General features: G+C 33.8%; 1 protein-coding gene and 1 pseudogene across 4 annotated transcripts; one reads left to right on the top strand and one right to left on the bottom strand.

Annotated features, from left to right (window-relative positions):
• The first annotated feature begins 7413 nt into the window (after positions 1-7413).
• LOC149516741 (uncharacterized) lies at positions 7414-7818 on the top strand. Its single transcript, XM_089765203.1, has 2 exons — positions 7414-7644; positions 7696-7818. The coding sequence occupies exons 1-2, from the start codon at positions 7414-7416 to the stop codon at positions 7816-7818; spliced, it is 354 nt and encodes a 117-aa protein (XP_089621329.1).
• A 5110-nt stretch (positions 7819-12928) lies between these two features.
• On the bottom strand, positions 12929-15419 carry LOC111315911 (B3 domain-containing transcription factor NGA1 pseudogene; annotated as a pseudogene). Of its 3 annotated transcripts, none has more exons than XR_016345084.1 (2): positions 15027-15419; positions 12929-14771 (listed from the first exon to the last, which is right to left on the bottom strand). The product of XR_016345084.1 is annotated as a B3 domain-containing transcription factor NGA1 pseudogene, transcript variant X3 (transcript). The 3 variants fall into 3 exon arrangements; XR_016345082.1 differs by having other exon boundaries at positions 12929-14812; positions 15027-15418; XR_016345083.1 differs by having other exon boundaries at positions 12929-14812; positions 15044-15418.
• Positions 15420-21575: the final 6156 nt, after the last annotated feature.

The raw sequence follows: 21575 nt of genomic DNA, 5'->3' as shown, positions 1-21575 counted from the left end.
CATTGCATGTCAGAACTTTTTGGTCGGCTTACCTGGTGGGTTTTGTACCATCTTATCCACAATGAACAACGCTGTTGTACCTGGTGGTCCTTGGTTCCTTGCTTGATCAACATTCACTTAAAGGGCTGGGGGCCCAGTTTTGCCTTCTATATGCGAATTCGCCTATTAAGCTTGTAGCTTGATGGTGGTGGCCTGGTGGGCAAAGTGGGCTACACCATAACTTGTCCAGGTTGAACGTGAGTAGAGTTTTATAAATTGTCAGACCCAGACATTTTATTTTAAATAAATAATTAGTTTCAGTTAATAATTTGAAAAAGATTTTAAGGCTTTTCAAACTTATGCTAATAGATAAATAGTTAAATAAATCAATTTGCATATAGTGATTTTGGCAAAAAAAAATTGCATTTGGTTAATATATTATTTATAATAATATTTTTGTATTGAATGTAATATATAGTTGCTAATTTTATTCATGATTCTTTAATGCATTGAGCAAAATATATTAGTTTTTATATTAGCAAAATCCTAAAACTATACAGTAATGTTGATTTATTTATCGTATCCAAAAGCAAAAAAAAGAAATACTCCTATGTAGTTCCAAAAATTAATGAAGGGAGTAGTTCCAAATATTAATGAAGGGAAGGGCATGATTTTGATTTTAAGTAGAAGAATCACTGAAAAGATGATAATACTTTTTTCGCTTCAAGTTTGGTCAGATAAGTAGACCTGATAATTTTATAAACGATATAGCAACACAATATGAAAATTACACGTAATAAATTATGTATGTTTTTAATATAATAATGCTTCATATCTCAATTGTATTTATACATTCAAGACACAACGATGTGCGTGTAGTATTTTGTATCTTACGTGTGTTATAGGTTTAAGACATGATTAATTAATTAATTGTTCAATACAAATAAATGACACATTTATGACATGTGTAAGTGACATTTTTTTCTCATAATTAATTATATTTATGTTTCTTTTTTCATAGAAAACATATTATTAAATTGTTAATTGTGTTTAGAATTTTAATATTTTTATTATGTTATCATTTTGGTTTAATGTTAAATTGTTGATTAGATATTTTAGTATTAATTATGTTTAATCTTGTTAATTGTGTCGTGAAGTGTCATATTACTCATTCCTAAAATGAATTGAAACGTGTTAATCGTGTAATAGATATAATAAATATATTGCATTTAGGTTATTCATGTCATTTAAGTATTTATTTTGTATTCGTGTTAAAGCTATTCATGTTGTAATTGAAATCATGTTTGACATGAAATATGACACGATGACAATAATTATTAAGTCTAGAAGAAAGCTCATTTACCTTTCATTTATGGCTAGCTTTGGCAATTTATGTTTTTTTTTTTTTGTGTAAAATACTAAAATTTGTGTATTTGTATTGTATTTTACAAAAAAATTATGTGTCACAATTTGTATTGAGACAGAAACATGAAATATATTTTTTTATTTTGTTAAACTCATATATATAGTTATTATTAAAATTTTAAACTATGTAACTTTCATTTCTTCTTTTTATATTGTGTGTATATTATGTCATTATATTATGTTTTAAGTTATCATATTTATTTAGACAATGGTTAGCACGTGTAAAACCTTTAAGCCAACTCATGCTAAAGTGTAGATTGTTAACTTTATCTAAATATAAATATAATAGAGAATCTAATTTTTTATCTTAATGAGAATGTAGGTGAATATTAAATTTTGGGGATGAAAATACAGATAAATATGATTTTAAATTTTTTTTTAGGTAAGGACATGAGGATGGATAGTACATCATATGTCCTTTGTTTATATCATATATATATATATAGTTATATATATTTAATAAATTAATTTTTATCTAATAATATAAAATTTATTTTAGATTAATTAAAACTAACATATTTGTATTTAAAAATATAAAATTTTAAAAAATTACATAAATATGTACAATAAAAAAACTAATTTTTTTATTTTTTATTTTTTTAAAAAAATTATGGATATGAAAATTATTCATATCCATGATGAAAACAAAAATAAATTTAAAATATCAGTTAAATATAAATATAAAAATAAATATAATATAAAAATAAAAAATAGAAAATAAAAAAACCGTACCTTTCCCGTACCTTACACATCGCCGTCTTCACTAAAGTGACTACTCATCCTAGTGGGGAACCCCTACTTGGCAATTGCCGTTGGCAACCTATTTACAATGGCAATAGAAAAGATTTTAATTTGTAAAATAAATCAAGGAAAATCGATACTGCCACAACCACCGATGTGGTTCAGCTCTAATTGCGCTCTTTCCCCCCCTCCCCCCCCTTGCTTCTCTAAATATATTTATAACTAACACCTACGTATGTGTAGCATTTCTTTACTATAAAAATCTTTAGAAATGCATAAATAAGTAAATAACATATATTCGAGTTTCTCTTTAGTACTCTTTACGGCTGTTATGGAGGTTGTGCTGCAGCTGCTGCACCCTAATGAGTTGTTAACGTCACCTCCCCTCTATATTTCACCATAATTACGGTTGTTTTATGGGATCGGCTGCCACCCTTTGCACTGTCATTGTTAATGCTCTGTCGTGATAAGGAATACTATTATTTAATATTAGTATTATGCAATGGAAGCAGTAGCTGTGTTGTTATCAGAATTCAGTACGGCAGTATCTATCCTATGGTCAGTACCCCCGCCCTTAAGACATCAGCTTTGTTTTGTTTTGTTTTTCTTTTTTCTTTTTTTCTCTTTTTCCTGATCTTCTCTTCTTCTTTTGTTGCAGCTTCTACTACTTTTCTTCTTTACACTTTCATTTTCATTTTAATTTCTTTCTGCATGATACAGCATTATCATAACGAAATCATGAAAAGTAGTGAAGGGGGAAATCAATAAAAACTAGCCAGGGGCAGAGTTAATCAGAGCCGTCCATGGTTTGACATTTTCGATGCCTAACTCTGAGAAGAGGCAGATGCAATCTATTGTCCACATCCACTCTTTAAGATACATGGAATGTTGAGTGGTAGAATTGGGGAAAGGAAGGGAAGCGTGCCAATTCTCTTTTCTCTTTTAATTAATTCTTCTTTAGTTTTCGCCATGAAAAAAGTCTTCCAGAATAGAGCCAAAACAAGATGATAGATGGTGTAGGGTATAACGGGAATGTGATGCATTAAATCCAAAGGAAAATATCAGAACCAAAACGTGGTCCATGCAGTCTAGGGAGTGGGAGTAGTTTGCACGCGTACGTGCTCTGTTGGCAAAGTTTTGGGATTGAGAGAGAGAGGAAATAAAACAAGGAAAACTACTTTTCTTTTGTATTTCCAATTTTATTATCGTCATTGATTACGCCACTGAGCTTTAACCCTAAAATCTGAACCCTATCTTTCTATAGGGTGGGGACTCGGTGTCCCAGTTCAGATTTGCGCGTTAAGAATCTTGTTTGCTTAATTGCTCCATTGCTCCCTCTTCTTCATCACCAATTTTCTTGTTTGCTTTTGGTTGGTGTGGTTACTATTTGCTTGTCATTTATGTCCTTCCTTTTTGTTCATATATAAGATGGTGGGATCACCCAAACACAAATATTCTTATAGCTTAAGCATGAGCTGCATGACAAGCATTTCAATACTCACATTTACCCTTAGTTGGTCATGCTATCTAAAACAAGGTGATATTTACATCACTAGTTATTGGACTTTGCATATACGTGGAAACATCCTTGCCAAGCCAAATTCGTAACTAGTTAATCAAGGAGCAAGCATATATCTATTAACCATCATCACAAATATTTAAGGGTGTTTTAAATTTTGAAGTCCCCTTTATGATCATCCTATGACTGGCTGCAGCGTGCAGGAAAAAGGCAATTTAAGTGAGTGCAAAAAAGAAAAGTAGAAAATCTCCAAAACTCAGAAGGCCGGAGACTAGAGAGGGTGGAAAGGGTTAGAGGGGCTGTGAGGTCATTTCAAGCAAAAGCATGGGAGATGGAAACCTTGTCGGCAGAAAATACAGTTAAGGGGTGTTTGGTTCGGAGAAGTAATTTTTTCTTCGGAAATTTTATTTTTTGTTATTTGTTTTTTTTGATTTCGTTTAAGAGAATGTGATTGCTAGGATTTTTAAAAATTTTCAACAACGTTAATAAATGAGAAAGTAAAAGAATCAAAAACTTATTTCCCTAAAGTTTTTTAAAATTTTGAAGAGAAAGTGAAATTTTTTCTCTATATGTGCTTATTTAACTACATTTTCGGATTATATAAATAACGTTATTTATCTTTAAAATGTAGTAATTTTTTAATAAAATATTATAAAATAATTTTTTTAATATATTTTAAAAAATATTATGTTTTTAACACAATACTATTAAAATCTTTACAAAAGATATTATTAAAAACATGATTTTTATTGAAAAGATGAAAAATTATTTTTTATATCTCAACAAAAACAACATTTCTAAGAAAAAAAACATGAAAAAAAATTATTTTTCAGAATTCAACAAAAATGACATTTTAATATAAAAATACAATCTTTGTTAAAAAGATAATGTTTATAAAATAAAAAAATAATTTTTGTTGAAAACATAAAAAATATTTTTTAGAATTAAACAAAAACGACATTTCTAATATAAAATACGTGATTTTTTGTTAAAAAAAACACTTTTAAGATAAAAATGTAATTTTTGTTAAAAACATAAAAATTTTTTTTTTCAAAATTCATAAAAACGACATTTCTAAAGTAGAAAATATAGTTTTTGCTGAAAATATGATGGTCCTAAGATAAAAGTATAGTATTTGTTGAAAATATAAAAAAAAATCTTTTAAATTAAAAAGAGATAATGTTTCTAAGATAAAAATTTAGTTTTTATTGAAAATACAACTTTTTCAAAATAAAAAACATAATTTTTTTGAAAATATGAAAAGGAATGAAACATAAAATATATTTATTTAATATTATTAGATATAAAATTTATAATATATTTATTTAATATTATTACACATAAAATTTATTCTAGATGCAAAGCCCTAAAAACTCTCGAGAGAGAGTTTTACCACCCCTTCCAATCCCCACGTTGATTTTACCACAAAAGTCCATTTGCGTAATATTTTTTTTTTGCATAATGCTAATTAATATTAAGTAGTAATTAAAATTATAAAATTATATTTATTGAAAATATAAAAATTTATTTTTTAAAATTATTTAATTTCAATTAAGATAATATGTTAATCATATATTAATATTATGGATATCACGTGTTATTTATATATTATAATAAATAATATATTAAAAAATTTTATTAAATAATTATATGTTAGTATTATAAATATCATGTATTATTATATATTATAAAAAACAATATAATAAAAAATTTTATTAAATAATCTTACATTCTTACAAATCAAACTTATATTAAAAAATGATATATTCTCTTTAATATCAGTTTTTTTAAAATCATTTTCCTTTCTTGAGTTTAAAAATTCGCGAACTAAAAGCCCTCACAGATCAGAGTAGATTCGACTTACGTGAAGTTGATGATGGTAAAAAAAGCGATATGGGTATTGCCCCAGATATCGTTACGGTTCTGGCGTGTGTTTGCCTCAGCTCAGTCCAAAGACGCAGCCTTACACGCCATTCATTGAAGAGTCTCTCTCCTTCCTTCTAATAATTCTGTTGGTTTGCTAACTTGCTAGCTATCATCATAGCATAGATTCTAGATTTTTTTTTTTTTTTTTTGGCTTTCAGAGTCTCAAAGGGGCCCAAACAAACGCAAACACACAACCATGTGCATAATGAACAGATTAGTCTATATATTTATCCTTAATCCATGTACAGATATAAAAGAAGAGTGAGGTGTGGTCGGCTAGGAACCTTGGCCGTGGGTTGTCCCTGAAAAGGTTGACAGGCTAACAACATTATGCTTTTCCCTAGTAAAAGGACACTACCCCCCCCCCCCCTCCCCCTACCCCCCCAATCCTGCTCGTTTGACACAATCCAGTTCTGAATTGGGTCCTTTTCCATCCCTTCCACACTCCCACGCTGAAACGGCAAGTAGTAGTATTTCTCAACTGGGAAAATTAAACGGCAAGTTTTTCTCAGTTGGCCTTAATTATTGTCCTTGATTAATCGTTACTGTCTTTCGTTTATTTGGTCAGAGAAAGGTGTGTTATCCCTCTGGCAATTGTACTTGTTACATATAGCCTTTTTCTGTTTTTTTTTTTTTTTTTTCCTCCAATTTTATATTCATTCGTGGTATGACTAAACTATATGTTGTCTTTACCTAGAAAAAAATTATGTTCTCTTTTTGCATTTTAATTACTGGTTTTTTTTCTTAACTATTTCGTGATCAGCAACGTTAATTTGATTAAATATTCAACTATCAAATTGCACATTTTTTTTTCATGAAAAAAATGTTTTATAAGTTAGCTTTTTCAGATAGGGGTATTAATTTGGACAAGTATCAATATTCGTTAATGTCTCACTCATTATTTATTTTTTAGCCATATATTAAAATTTATTTTAAATATTAATTGTCATGTGCATATACTTTTTTTAATTTATAATCAATTATTATAATTTAATCAAATTTAAATAACTGAATAATCTATTACAGATTAGAACATAATTAACTAGATAACTAAACTGAACTTAAAAATTTAAATATTTGTTAGAAATTAAAAGGTAATAACATACTATTAATTTAATTAATTCCAACATAATCTTTATAAACATTTTATTTTAGATGGTTGACTATGATAGCAAGTGATCATAGCGTTTAGGAAAGATGCTAAAATCTGAAATACATAACATAAGCAACTATGCAAAACACATGGTACATCTACTAAATGAAAGGATTTTGAAAGAGACCATATCCGAACAATTTGAAGATCAACTACTAATCATGGGGAAATCCATTGTCAGGATTTGAATCCCCTGATATTATAATCTATAAGGAGCCGACTGTCTAGTTCATCATAAAATTAAAAAAAGAGAGAGAAAGAGAAAGAGAAAGAGAATAGTGGCAATATACAATTCAAATATGTAGGCCCTTAATTAGAAATGTCTTTAGTGGCATATTGAGTGAAGTAGAGACAACAAAACTAATTTTTAGTGTCATATCGGTCTTTCATTTCAAGTACCACTAATTTTGGTTCGTGTACATCTATGATTTCAATTTCTTTTGTGTTTTGAGACTGTCCTACTTCTACAGTTCCTTTTAGTTAAGAGATAACAGCAAAACCACGCATCAAGGATTTGGACAGTCACAATATTAATGCCCAAAACCAATACGATCGATTAACCACTATGCATGCATGCACCAAAAAAACACATAATAAGAAGATAATTAATCATCCAACATAGAGAGAGCATGAATGCAGCCAATCTATGCACATGAAGATATGAATACGCATGAACACCTATTTATTGAATGCAGCTGATATCGAGTATTGCTTTCCTCTAGGGCAAGCAGAAATAAATCAAAGTGGATTTATCGGAGGAAGACGTTCGGTCGATAATGTCCTCCTAGCCCAGGAATTGGTGAGGGGCTATCATACTAAGCATTTATCTCCGATATGTGCTTTGGAACTAGATTGCCTAAAAGGCTTTTATGATTCTGTTCATTTGGATTTTCTTTTCAAAGTTCTTCAGTCTATTGGCACTCCTCCAAATTAATTCCCTTGCATAGATCAGGGGTTGAATTACTTCTGCAGTTCTGCTCAATTCTTGGTTGGCCTTAACGGTGGTTTAGTGGGGTATTGTCCTGATGCTAAAGGCGTGAGACAAGGCGATCCTGTGCCCCCTATTTGTTTGTGATGGTGATGGATGTTTTATCTAGACTCCTCATTGTTGCTGATGATTTGAAGTTGTTTGACTTGTTGAGAATAATGACTCAAATCTTATAAGAGATTTATTTGAGATTCGTTAAATATTACGTGATGAATAAAAAAACTTATAGAAAAAAAAATTTAAGAGAAAAATAATTCTCAACAGGTAAGTTTGAGTTACAAAAAAAAAATTTTAAGAGGAAAAGAATTTTTAATAGGTAAATTAATATACTTATAATAGTTAAAGTTTTTATAAAGTTAGGTATGAGAAAAAAATGTAAAAGAGTTATAAGGTTTTATAGGATAGATATCGTATAAAACTATTGAGATTTACGTGTATGTTTGAATGTTTATGAGTGGACTAGAGGAGACTGAATATGTTCATATAAGTATATTGCATGGAAGTAGATTAGTGGAGATTGAAATGGTCCACATAGGTATGATGTATGGATGTATATGAGTATATGTTTGTTTGGGTTGAGAATATTCTATAGGACTAGAAGAGATTGAGAGGATCTATGAATATTAGTTGTTGAGTGGTTGATATAATTTAATGTATGTTTGTGATTTTTTATAAGTAATAGATTTTTTTTTTATCCATGGATATAAGTGAAATATATCAAACTACGTTAAATTATTATTTCGATGGTTTGATTATGTTTATGCTGGCTTGATTAGATTGAGTCCCTTTAGCTTAATATGATTGTCATCGCAAACGCAGCAACTTGTCTCATTTATGTTTTGCGGATGATTTGGTAATTTTCAGTGCTGGTAACAGAAAGTCTGTTCTTGCACTCAAAAAATTCTTCATGTCTGCTACTGTTTATCTGGTCTGCAGCTTAACAACTCTGAGAATGAAATTTTCAGTGGTGGTCTTGACCCTTCCGATTTTTCTGATCTGTTATCTCTATTGGTTTCGTGAATGGGACTTTACCAGTGAGATATCTTGGACTTCATCTCAAACCAGGTAAGCTTTCTGAGAAAGATTGTAGTCCACTCCTTGAGAAAATCTCAGCTAGGATCATCGGTAGCTGGGCAGTGAGGAACCTACCATATGCGGGCAGAGTGCAGCTTTTAAACTCTGTCCTTTTTAGTATCCAAAACTTCTGGAGTAGAACTTAGAAAGTTTTGAAAGAGGTGATCAAACTTTGTTCTAGTTTTCTATGGAAGGGAAGGCTGGCTCTGCTAAGGGAGAGCTCGAGTACAATGGGATTTGGTTTTCGTCCCAACTCTGAAGGGGCCTTGTTATAAAAATCCTATTACCTGGAATATGGCATGTTCCTTGAGCATATATGGGCAGTGTTTACCGGGTCTGGTTCACTCTGGGTTGCCTGGATTCATTCTTAGGTGCTCAGCGGAAGGAGTTTCTGGCAGAGTTCTGCTCCTGAAAGCTGCAGTTGGAGGAAACTGCTCACGCTTAGTGTCACGGGTCGAGACTCAAGCTCCGAACCCGCGCGGCTCCGGGACCCGGGCATTCACCCTTCCGGCGTCCCAGATCAGCCTTTCGCCACGGTTCACACCCTTGTGAGGTATTGTCCGCTCTGGCCCCCTGGCCTCACGGTTTTGTCCTACAAAAGGCGCCTCACAAGGCGGAGATGGTGTGAACCCTTTTATACCCCAGGGACCTTCCTATTATGTTCGATGTGGGATTCAGGACTCCCCCTTAGGTCCGTGACATTCTCCCGCACCCAACCTCGTGACGCCCTCGTCACGGAGGCCGGCCACCCTGCCTACCTCCCTCGAGGTGCTTGGCGTGGATCGAACGGTTTAGGGCTGGCTCTGATACCACTTGTCACGGGTCGAGACTCAAGCTCCGAACCCGCGCGGCTCCGGGACCCGGGCATTCACCCTTCCGGCGTCCCAGATCAGCCTTTCGCCACGGTTCACACCCTTGTGAGGTATTGTCCGCTCTGGCCCCCTGGCCTCACGGTTTTGTCCTACAAAAGGCGCCTCACAAGGCGGAGATGGTGTGAACCCTTTTATACCCCAGGGACCTTCCTATTATGTTCGATGTGGGATTCAGGACTCCCCTTAGGTCCGTGACACTTAGGGAGTTAGCCAGACCCTTATTACAAGCATATCATTGGAAATGATAAGCAGACTTTCACATGGTCTAATAATTTGCACTTTTGCTTGCTTCTGGTCTGCCTTCTACTCAAAGTGGCAGATGTTATTTTTCATGGTGACTGGTATTGGCTCCCTGCGCGTTCTAATGGTCTTGTGGAAATCCAAGCTGCCATTTGTGGAATATTTTGTCCTGATGTGTTATCATCTAGTCTTGTTATATGGACTGCTGCTGCCTGTGGTAGTTTCACTATTACTAGTGCTTGGAATATGCTTAGGCTTCGGAGGCACAAAGTTCCTTGGCATAGAATCATTTGGTTTCCATCCCATATGCCAAAGTTTTCTCTTATCGCCTGGATGGGGATACTAGATAGGCTGCCTACCTTTCAGCGCACATCTACATGGGCCAACTCTTCTTCTGTTGCTACAGATTGCTTGCTCTGTGGTCTTGCTCCTGAGAGCAGGAATCACTTATTTTTCTCATGTCCTTTTCTCAACAGGTTTGGGGGAACATTCTCCAACTGTCAGGCATAGTTAGAAATGTTGGGGACTGGGAATTTGAGCTCCAATGGGCCATAAATAAGTAATCTGAAAGGCAAGTTCTTGGCTACAATTATTCTTAGGCTTGCTTCAACAGCTTGCATTTATTTCATCTGGAGAGAACGGAATAATTGCAAATATGGAGGTGCTCATCGACGAGCTGCTCTACTGTTGCTTCTGTAAAAGAGGCTATTCAGTTGAAGATTGGAAACTCGCCCTTACTAAAAACCAATCCTACAAATCCTAGCCTTTGTCGTTCATGGGGACTTATTAGTTACTTTAATAGTCATTTGTTGGTTCATTTGCTGTAAAAAAACTCAGTTCTCTAGTTTTTTTTTTTAGCAGACTTGTTTTGCTCTTTTGGATGAATAGATAAATCATTTATCCAAAAAATAAAAAATAAAAAAAATTCTACTCATATATAGTGATGATGATCAGTACTAAAAAGTCATTGCCAAAGAAAATTGAAAGGGAATTCCGTGAAGTATAATTCAGTTACTATATATTTTCTTTTCCAATCTGAACATGCTATTTTCTTCTGATTTCATTAACATTGATCTCTTGAACACTGTTAAGGCTATTATAGCTATTTAGGTTTTCCCTTCCTCTCCCTCTCTTTTTTTTTATTATTATTTTATAAATCACAAAACCAACCACATTTTCAAAGATTTTTGAATTCATACGACACATTTAGATAAAACGTTACTCTAGCATTTTAACTAAGACTATTCCAAAACATGCAAGAACAACAGTTCCTCTCACGTTTACATAAATTTATAATAATAGTCTGGTGTAGTTGGTTCGTAACAACCCAAAATTATAGAGTGGATACTTTTGATTATTAGTTACTTGATGAATGTCAGAGGCTAAGATCATCATAATGATACAACAAGAAAGCAAGATGCAAATGAAATTTGATCAAAGACTGTTCTCAGGGTGTGGGAATTACAAAGATGGTGACCAATGAAAAAAAGATATGATGATAGTGCAGAATTATGAATTGATAACTTATTGATCTACATGTTTGATGTTGAGAAAAATAAAAGGAGCAAGTCTGGAAAATCTTATAAACTATCTGATAAATGAATTGTGAAAAAGGAGATGTGCTAGGTACAGATTAACATGCATACTCTCATAGAGTACTAAAATTAGTCTGAACGAGTAAAATTGTTTTAAGAAAGGTGTAGTTCTTCTAAAGCTTATCATATATGACCAATTACATACAGATTTAACTATTAAAGAATAATTTTGTAATTTTTTTTTGTTCAGCACATATGAGGAGTTGAGGACTGATGATGAACTTTGAAATCTATAGAGGATAAACTTAATTTCTTCAGTATAGATCAAGTTAAAAAAGTTTTGTGCTCCCATGCTGCAAGGGATCGATTCACAGATCTTTTTTTTGGCCTTGGATCTAAGATTTCAAGCCATAGCAAACAAAGTAGGAAAAGGTCACAAACAGCTTCAATCAATTATTACAGCAATGTACAACTTGCAGTGAAGGAATATCTAACATGTTTACTTCTCCACAAATGACTAAACGGATTAATGTATTGCAAAATTACCATCTATCCTTGCAATCTTAAAAAATGAGATTGGAAATAATATTTGGTGGGATAGGAAAAAAAGAAAAGCTACAATATTGTCAAAGTTGGAGGCCATTAAATTTTGTTTTGGCAACTTTTGAAGGATTATAGGTATAAGTTCTTGCAAAAAGGTGAGAACATGTGGCTGACCTGAAAGATAAAGGTCCTGGTCTCAACTTCAGCTGAGGCAATAAATTTTTGTGAACCTTTGAAATCTAAAAGTAATAATGATAGCTATCTGAACACACCCACATGCTAAAAATCCACAATTCTTGATATATATCTCGACTACTTGGGACTATGCACTTAAAGCAAAAGATGCGTGCAATGGATGGGAAGGAAATTCAAAAAAAAAAAATCTTGGTTCAAACAGATTCATCTAAAAGAAAAAGTAACCATGCAGTGGAAGCTGACCAGATAACTACTACGTACAAAAAGAATTAAAATAAATTTTACATTTATGATGGCATCTGCGTTCACCAAGGGAGAGTTAATGGTATGTCTCTATGCGGTGAATTGAAGTGATCGAGGAAACCAGCAAATTAGAGAAAGGGAACATTCAAACTTGAAAAGAACAAAACAGAAACATATTAATGCGTATAAAGGGGTTAAACAGGCAAGATAGAATTACTAAATAAACAAAAAGGTTCCAAGAAAATTGATATAAATACTCCTACCTTTTAAAAGCCCTGCAAATTTCTCAGCACAACCTGCGGGCCTGTCCAACGAAGCAGCGACAAGAACAACAACCTAGCAAGGTAAAAAACAAAAGAGATAAAAAAACTTGGTTTACATCAGATAGTTAGCGCACTGCTCATCGGTTATTGAGGAATCAGGAAAGGTTGTTATTAACTAAACAACAGTGGAGAGAGAGAGAGTGAGAGAAAGAGAAAGAAAGAGGGAGAGCAGTTGCGAGCCAAAGAGTAAAGATACTTGGGAACTAATTCAGTGGAAACAATGGATACATTCAGAAGAGACCAGGCCCTACAAAAAGCAAACATGAAATTTAACGCTTGATGGATCTATGTCTCATTTATCTATGCGTAATCCTTTTTATTTTATACACAAGTTAAAAGCAAAAGGCTCTTGGGTTATGGTTGTGATCATCTCATCTCTAACTAAATCTTCACTGGCACCCAAACGTTGAACTCCCTTCTGATCTAATTAAGCTGGAAAACAACAACATTGGAATATGATTTTTTTTTTCTCAAATACCCATCAATGTTCTTCCTTCTCTTTTTATTCGGTATAGATAAGGATATGATCATAAGAATCAAGAAGTGATAAATTGAAAAAAAGAACCGGATTAGCAGCTAGCCTTGCAATTCTCCTATCCTTATCTTCTTGCATTTTGTTGTTGTTTGTTGGTGGTGACGGTGGTGGCAGGTGTTGATTATGGCAAAGGCAATTAACTTGGTGGCTGAATATACTGTCTGCCAAATTGATTTCTTGCGGTTACATATCCAAATCAAAGGACATGGAAGCCTTCCCTTTGTTGGCTTTAAGAAAGTCAGTGGGGGGGAGTGGGGTGCCATTGTAGAGCCTTAATTGGAAAGGATGCTGGGATGATGAAGAAAGTTGGGGAGGCTGTGATGCCATTGTACCATTTGCTATGGCAGTTGCAGATAATATCTCACATTCATCTGACTCTGATATGGGGCAATCCATGTTCACCCCGAAAAGCCTTAACCTCTTGGCTGCAGCCTTGCCTTGGACCACCGGCACCGAATCGAACACAACTGGTTCTACAACTCCACCTCGCTGCTGCCACTCCATCATTCCCATTCCCATTTGTGGGGCTGCTGCTGCCACTGCTGGTCTCAAATAAAATACTGATCCCATTGTACGTCCTGGATTCACCACATTGCTTCCAGTTGGATAACCACCATAATAGCTATTTCTGTTTAGAGGGTTTATCGGTGACAAGTGCAAGTGGTCTCTTCCTGTTGGTGGCGGCCGCATTAGCAATGGTCTCCACGGGATTGACCGGTGCAAAGAGAAGTGGCGTTGATGGGGATGGAAAGAAACCGGGTCTGGTGCATCAGGTCTCCGCCTCCAATCAATAAAAAGACGATCTTTACCAAACTCGCCTACTACTCTCTGGAAAGAAACTATATCGCCAGCATCAAGTTTCTTATCCTTGACAAAACGGCTCCAGCCTTTGGTCATGACATAGCTTTGGCTGCTATTCCAGTAAGAGTACCTGAATCTCCACAGCTTCCCATTTCTGTCCTCGAAATTCAACAGAAGACCTTTCTCATTCGTGGAAGAATCCAACGGGAAATACTTCTCAGCGTGTTGTTTTGGGATAACAAGTCGATTGAGTTTCCCCACATCGCTTGGAGTGACTACTTTATCAAACATGTGTTCTTTCTCGATGTTGGCACATAGACTACTCTTGAGCTCAAGGGTTGAATCTGAGTCTATGCGTTTGGAATCAGCTTCACTTGCAGTTGCTGTGATAGTTGCTTCGTTATTTTCTTCAGGTTCGTACCTGTTGCCTAACCAGTTGGGACTTATTTGGTTGTGGCTGTCGTGAATCTGAAGAGGCTGCTGCTCCCACCTAGAGTTGCTAAGAGGAGCCAGCTGGGTTTTGTGCTGAGAAGAAGAAGAAGGTGAAGAAGAAGAGGAGGAAGAGTACGAAAAAGGGAGCTTACCTTTACCCATTTGTTCTTCTTCACCAAACCCTTCTCTGCCTGATGACCCAAAATCCATTATTTTTTAGCACAAATTGTGACCTTTCCTGGGGGATCTAAACGGTAAAGATGAGAAAGAAAAATCACCCAAACAAACCTAGAAAGAAAGGAAGAAAAGTGGCGACTAATTAGGCTAGTTGAGATTAAAAAAATAAACAAATACACAAACAAATTTAGAACACCAGAAACTGTGTCATGTTTTTAGTACTATCACTTCTCTTGGTTTTGCTAGGGTTGAAGACTATTCGGGATTTAGGGAGAGTCCCAGGAGAAATAGTAAGGGATTGTGTTGCAATGTTTTTTGCGTTTACCTTAAGCTCCCTCTCACCTCTCAGTACAATGAGAAAGTCGGTGCTTTGTTCACCAACAGGAACCAAACATCAAAACTAGACTTGGGTACAACAAACCCCCATGGACGTTTCAAAGAAACGTTGCAAGTTCATCTACAGTTGTTGACCTTGAAAGAAGAGAATGAAAAAGAAGGAAAAGAGCTAGGTTTTATTTGGTGTGATATTATTTCCAAGGGAGGACTTCCCTCGAACCTTCTCCAGTTAGGCAATAGTGTAGTATTTTTCCTTTTTCGTTTTTTTCCTTTAATAAATTCTCTCTTTAATTTTTTCTTAGACCAGAGCCTTTCTCTCTATCTTTCTTTGATGAGAGAGTGAGGGAGAGAATATTAAGTTGAGTTCATACAAAGCGACCCCATGTATTATCTGATTGGTCTCATGTGAGCTTGTCACTGTCATCATCCTGGGTGGAATGCATATAATTTTAATATTTTGTAGCTTATGCAGTAATTTTTTAAATTTAAATTTTTTATTTTTAAATTAGGAATTCTTTTATAAAAAATGATAATTGTTTTGGAGAATAACAGTCTGTTATTCTAACACTATTAATTCTATTCTATATATATAAAAAAAAACCCAATATCGTCGTTCCATTTCTGTCTTAATTTTGTCTAATTAATAATGTTTGTCTCCTTCTTGATTTCTTTTTGGACTTTTGCTGAAAAAATCTTGATTAATAGCACTAATTAGTACGTAGTAAATGGGTTTTTTTTTAATTAAAAATAATGTGTGGGCAGCTTTGAGCTAACCAACTACTCTTTTTTAAGGGAATTGAAAAGAAAAAAAGTGAATATTATGCAACTGGAACTGGGGTTAGGGTTTTGACATGGAAAGGCTTTCAATTTGATCCGTACGGGCCACTCTGTTGTGGTGGCCAACCAGATGGAAAGGTTATTTATAGTCTTCTTCAGTCTGTCAAAGGCATTATTGATTTTTTTTTTCAAAGGGGATGCAGCACATGCAGTTCCAAATGGACCCATCTATTTGCCACGCTTTTCTAATTTGCTTGCAATTTGGTTTGCCTCTTCAACCAGTCTCTGAAAATCTCATAAGTAACAAGTTAAATCACATCTAACACGTTTGTCATATATTATACGTGTCAAAATTTTAAGGTCATGTTTTGGATTATTAGGCTCTTAATTGGCCCCCCTGAATTAGCCCAACCTGGTCAGGGACCATCCAATGGTCCAGCACCCACGCTTCCCTGCCGCTTCTTGCTTCCTCAACACTGAATATGTAAGCAAAATGTATCTTCTCAATTTATTTATAAAATATAAAAAACTGTCTCTGTTTTCACCAGGACATGGAAATTATGAGAGGAAGAGATGTCAATTAAAGCTGGTGGATGCTTTACATTGGTGTATGCACGAAGGTACCACTTCCATTCAGTGTACAATCTGCATTATATTTAAATGGTAAAAATAGGGAAATTTAATACATGAAAATTACAGATTTGTTGTTATAAATCTAGTACAAAGTAGTAGATAATTCTTGGTTTTTTAAATTATTTTCCAGAATTATGAGGGTTAGTTAAGAAATGACAGTATACCCACTGGATTAAGAAGTATGAGCTGTGGAACAATGGCAACATTATTTTTTTTTTATATAGGTTCACAAATAATAAGGCCTGCAATCCAATCGTTTTAAAGTCATAATATGTTCAGATAAAAAAAAAATGACAAGGCTGTTTCAATTGTAGAGGCTAATGGGGCAGAAGTGCCGATCGAGCAAATTGATGATCACCTACTCAAATTGCGCAGATAGGGAGGGATATGCCTTGCTAGTTACTACATTTCTTTCGTCTGAGCTGCCTTCCCTTCCATTAATCTCACTCCCCATCCTTCAGTTTCCCAGCAATATTCACTGTTTGATTTTCTACTTCATTAGGATGATCGGTTTTTTATATTGTATCATCACGTTGTTTTGAAAAAATAAACAAATGAAGCCTAAAATATTCCTTGCTGAAGGATCCTTTTCCAATGCCTTTTTTTTTTTAATGCAGCATGTTGAGTCAGATAAGAAATCCTTGCATGATAACAAGGACCGAGATTATCTATGAATTCAATTGGTTTTCTTCGTCATGCCATACATCATCAGAATTCGTTTATTAATTAATCTATTAAATCTTGTAATACTAAACAATATGTCTGTCTTGTGTTGGCTCACTCTACCACTTGGATTCATAACATAAATATATATACATACATACATACATATATATATATATATATAACACATGACACTATTCTTAATTGAGATAGTATAGTAAATATATATTTAATGGAGTACAAATTCGTTAATCTGAGGTTTTCATTGGTTTGAGAGGGATGCTTCCGTCACCTCACCTGACGTTGGAGTTTTTTTTTGAAATAATTGAACAAATCAACGCTGGAATCTGTTGTTATCATTGACTAATTATTCTATTTAGAATTTCAATTGAGTTTTACAAAAAAAAAAAAAAAAAAGGTGCCAAATTACCTCCCCCTAATTTCCTCTCCCTAACTCGCATCCCGGAAAGTCCAAAAACGCCCCTCACCGCTTGTGGTTTTGATCCATCCAGCCATGCTCCTTCATCCTATTATTTATATCTATAATTTATTATTGTATATATTCCCTCCAAACGAAGCATTTCCCATGGTAACCATGTTCAATTAATGATCATGATTTATGACACATGTAATAAGGCTTTTGGGGGGTTGGAGTACTGTTTCTAGCGAGCTACGTAGGCAGCAACTTCCTAGAAGAATAACCCTCTTGCATGCGTGCCTCTCCTATCAAGCATGCTTCTTAAAATTACTATATTTATTAGAAGCCAAAATGTTTTTGACAACTTGCTATATGTATAATTGTGCTATTTTATTCCTTCATATTGACCAAATTTTGTGCTTAATTATCTCATCTTAATGAGGAAATTAGGGACTATATAAAAGAAAAAAAATCCACGAAGTAATCCAAAATTTAGGTTCACTTGATGTCATATCTCCCAAGATTAGCTAGCATGTGCCCTAATTAATGTTAACCCTTTGCCTCATATAGCATCAATATATTTTTTAACTTGGACGAATGAAAAAAAGGGATTTTTTTTTATTATCTACATATATGTGTTTGATGTAGCATGTGATGATCATATTGTACATCAAAATGGAATTCTTGTAAGTTAACTTTTTGTATTTTACCTATTGTCTTTATTTATGCTTTGTTGCCATGTGAAATATATGTAGACAATAGCACATATATCCAGCTGAGCCGCAACACAATCTAATGGTATACATCTCCCACCTTTACTTTCCTTCTGTCGTTAATATACAAGTATGTATACAAACGATTTGCGGGGGCGGGGAATGGATGGTGTGGGACAGTTTGTGAATTTAGATAGCAGCCTTTTTGTCATGGAAGAATCAAAGACGATGATAATTATGTTAACTTGTAAATTAGATTGAGCCAACTATTATCTGCCAGATCAAGTACATGGTAGCCACTAATCAAACCTCTAGTATATCCTGATTATCAAAGGCTTCCATTTTATAATTAGTCCATAATTCTACCTAATTTTTAGCTAGATGACATATGTAATGTCACAAACTGATGGTTCTGGTTCAAACAAAACAATACTTTTCCTACCAGTGATCTTTTTTTGTAAGTTAACCAAATTAATACAGACCATCCATAAGTTTTAGGATTTGAAACCAAATTTTTAGGTTTAAATTCTAATAACATGAAAAGCATAGAATTATGAGAATATTTAATTTCATGTTTCTGTGTAAAACTATTCGTAGTGATATGTGTACAATATTGTTGTATATATGAGCAAACATGTGTGCTACCAATATATTATCGTAAACATGTGATTATAAAGACACGAGTGGAAACAAAAACTAGACACATGTTTCATATTAAGGAATAATTGTTGGGCAGTCATATTTATCAGCTAGAATACTAAACATTTTAGATGTTGGCTCAAGTAATTTTAATATATATGGGCTAAATTTTGAATTTCTTGTATCTTCATTATTTTTTTTTTTAAGAAATCAAATGAACACTTCGGTGAATGTTTTTATGAGAAATTTTGTTTAATTTGTATGGGCACTCATATCCCCAGGTAGGTCAAATTCCAATCTAACAGTATATAGCGGTTGTTTCCGAGTAAAGGGAAGAACAAGCTCCCGTCAATGATCTTGAAAATCATGGTTAGGAATTGAAAAGCCAAATCTATAACCAAGAATCAAATGCCGTCTTAGAATTTTATTCAAAGTTGAACTAAACTTTATAGATCGGATAGATTAGAGAAGAAGATAGATGATACACAAAGACTATATATAGGCGTGTAACAGTACCTAGCTAGGTAGGCTAGCACACATCCATGAATCGGAGAGAAATGTGCAGGACATGGGGAGCAGACTATGATGTCTAACCGATTGGATTAATTATTATTGGACCCCCTTTCTTAGCACTTTGTTAACATCGAGATGGTTTAGCTTTTATAAAGATTCATGCCTCTTTAAGCTTTAGCATTTGCAGCCCTTTTGCTGTCTCCCCACCCCCTATAGGCTACGTGGGGCTCATGGAGAAATATATATGATAGTAATAAACCAGACGAGTATATAAGGTTATATTGGGATGGGATGGATCATTTGACAAAAGCCTTTCTCTCCATTCAATAGATAAATCAAAAAAGTATCCTTGACAAGGTAGCTCGAACATCTAATGAGAGTTTGGATTTGGACCATATAGCTAGCTTGGTGTAGATCAGATGGGGAAAGTGAATGCAAGAAACCAAAAAGGTGGAACCGCTTTGTTATTTAGTGTTTTCGACTGCTTAATAATATATTTCATGTGGTTCTGATAAACGGGTTTAAAGCATTTGGTGGTGAGAAGAGAAAATTAAAAAAAAGAAAAGAAAATGAAGGTAGTTGATTGGATACGTACATTTTGGTCCATGCTTCGTTATAGAGCGGTAGGCATAGGACCACAGCTTCCAAACTCAACTGGACCATTGAGGACTCCCTACCGTCCAGTTGGCGGCCGCTATGACTTGTTTCATGCTTCCCTTGTCGGCATCTCTGTCTGTCACTCTCTCTGTGTCCATTGGCATGGACTGTAAAGTGACCAGTAACTTTAATACGTAGCCTAGGGTTATCCTGATCTGAGGATGATTGGATAACTGGGATTGTATTGGGGCCTAGATGATCATCTTGACGTTGATGGCATTTTCTCAATATCAGAGACATGATAAAGCCCCAGGAGATGGATTATTTTCTCACAGCAACTCAATTCCTTGTTTGTTACTTTCTTTATCTGTCACTTAATTAATCGCATCATTTATTTTGTCAGAACTTTGCTCTGCTAATAATAACCATTTCATGAATCATGATACATTAATCCTCAATATTTCTGCCAAGCTATGAGGGAGGGTGAGACAGTGGGGAAAATTAAAAAAAAAACAATAAGTAACAACTATCAAAAAATCGCAAATATAATGAGATTTGCAAATTGTGGTTGTTAAAAACCCGTGAATCAGTGGAACGTTACTTGAACTTAATTGCTTGCATTAATTTTCACAGAGTATATATGGGGCTCGATGCAATGACAAGCCATGACCAACGTTAAGTTTTTAGCTGATGCAAAGCACGGTACAGGCGTTTGTTGAAGGCTCAAAACCCTCCTGTATGCTTCCAGCATCAGCTTTTCATTGACCTAAGTTGGCCTAATTAGTTAGGTTGATTTCGTTCTTCGTTGATTACCTTCAGCTAGGCCAGCCTCCCAGAACCCTATATTTAATCTTAACACTCTCTTTTATATAATTTGTCTTCGGAATTTGAATTACAATTTGCAAAACCTACCAGTTGACCCACACTGGTTCTAATCTATGTTGACCAGTACTTGAACCCAACAAACAAAAACCTAGAAAAGGCTTAGCATTTCAGCCAAACTTTTAATCTCTTTACCTCTGCGTTTTGAAACTTTTAAAAATTTTGAAACGTTAGCATTTTGAAATACATTAATTTAAAATAATAGAATTTATAATTTATTGTTTTTGCTTTTTAACAGAGTAACTGCATTGTTTGAATAATTATTTTTTAGAAAGAAATTTTAAAAAATAATTATAATAGAAAAATAATGATATTAAAGATAGAAAAAATAAAAACTAGAAAAAAATATATACAATATAGATGTCAATAGATTTGTAAAAATGTGTAAATATTACTAATAATATGAAAATTAAAAAAATAAATTTTATAATGAGTTTTTGTACGTAGTTAAATTGAAGAAAAAAAAATGACTTATAATGAAATATAGTAAATGTTGACTTTCTTACTATAAAACCAATTAATTTCACAAATTTCATCTAATTGAAGAGAGAATTTGAACCCTCCAAAAATCCTCATTCAAATTCTAAAAATTTTGATAATTTCAATTTTTATTTGTCAAACAAAATAATTCTATTTTAGAATTTTAATAATCTCTCTAAAAATAAAATTTTTCATTGAAATCTCCTGTACAAACGTACACAAA

This window comes from Durio zibethinus, chromosome 9, assembly GCF_047325235.1.
Source record: "Durio zibethinus cultivar Kanyao isolate XHJ-2024 chromosome 9, ASM4732523v1, whole genome shotgun sequence".
Lineage (NCBI taxonomy): Eukaryota > Viridiplantae > Streptophyta > Magnoliopsida > Malvales > Malvaceae > Durio > Durio zibethinus.
The sequence above is the reverse complement of the archived record's forward strand: the minus strand, read 5'-3'. Positions and strand labels throughout refer to the sequence as shown.

Bases quoted from the DNA above. Each gene is read 5' to 3' on its own strand.
- LOC149516741 (XM_089765203.1), top strand. From the start codon at position 7,414: ATGAACACCTATTTATTGAATGCAGCTGATATCGAGTATTGCTTTCCT. The intron at 7,645-7,695 runs GTTCTTCAGTCT...TGCATAGATCAG, and splicing joins ATTTGGATTTTCTTTTCAAA to GGGTTGAATTACTTCTGCAG.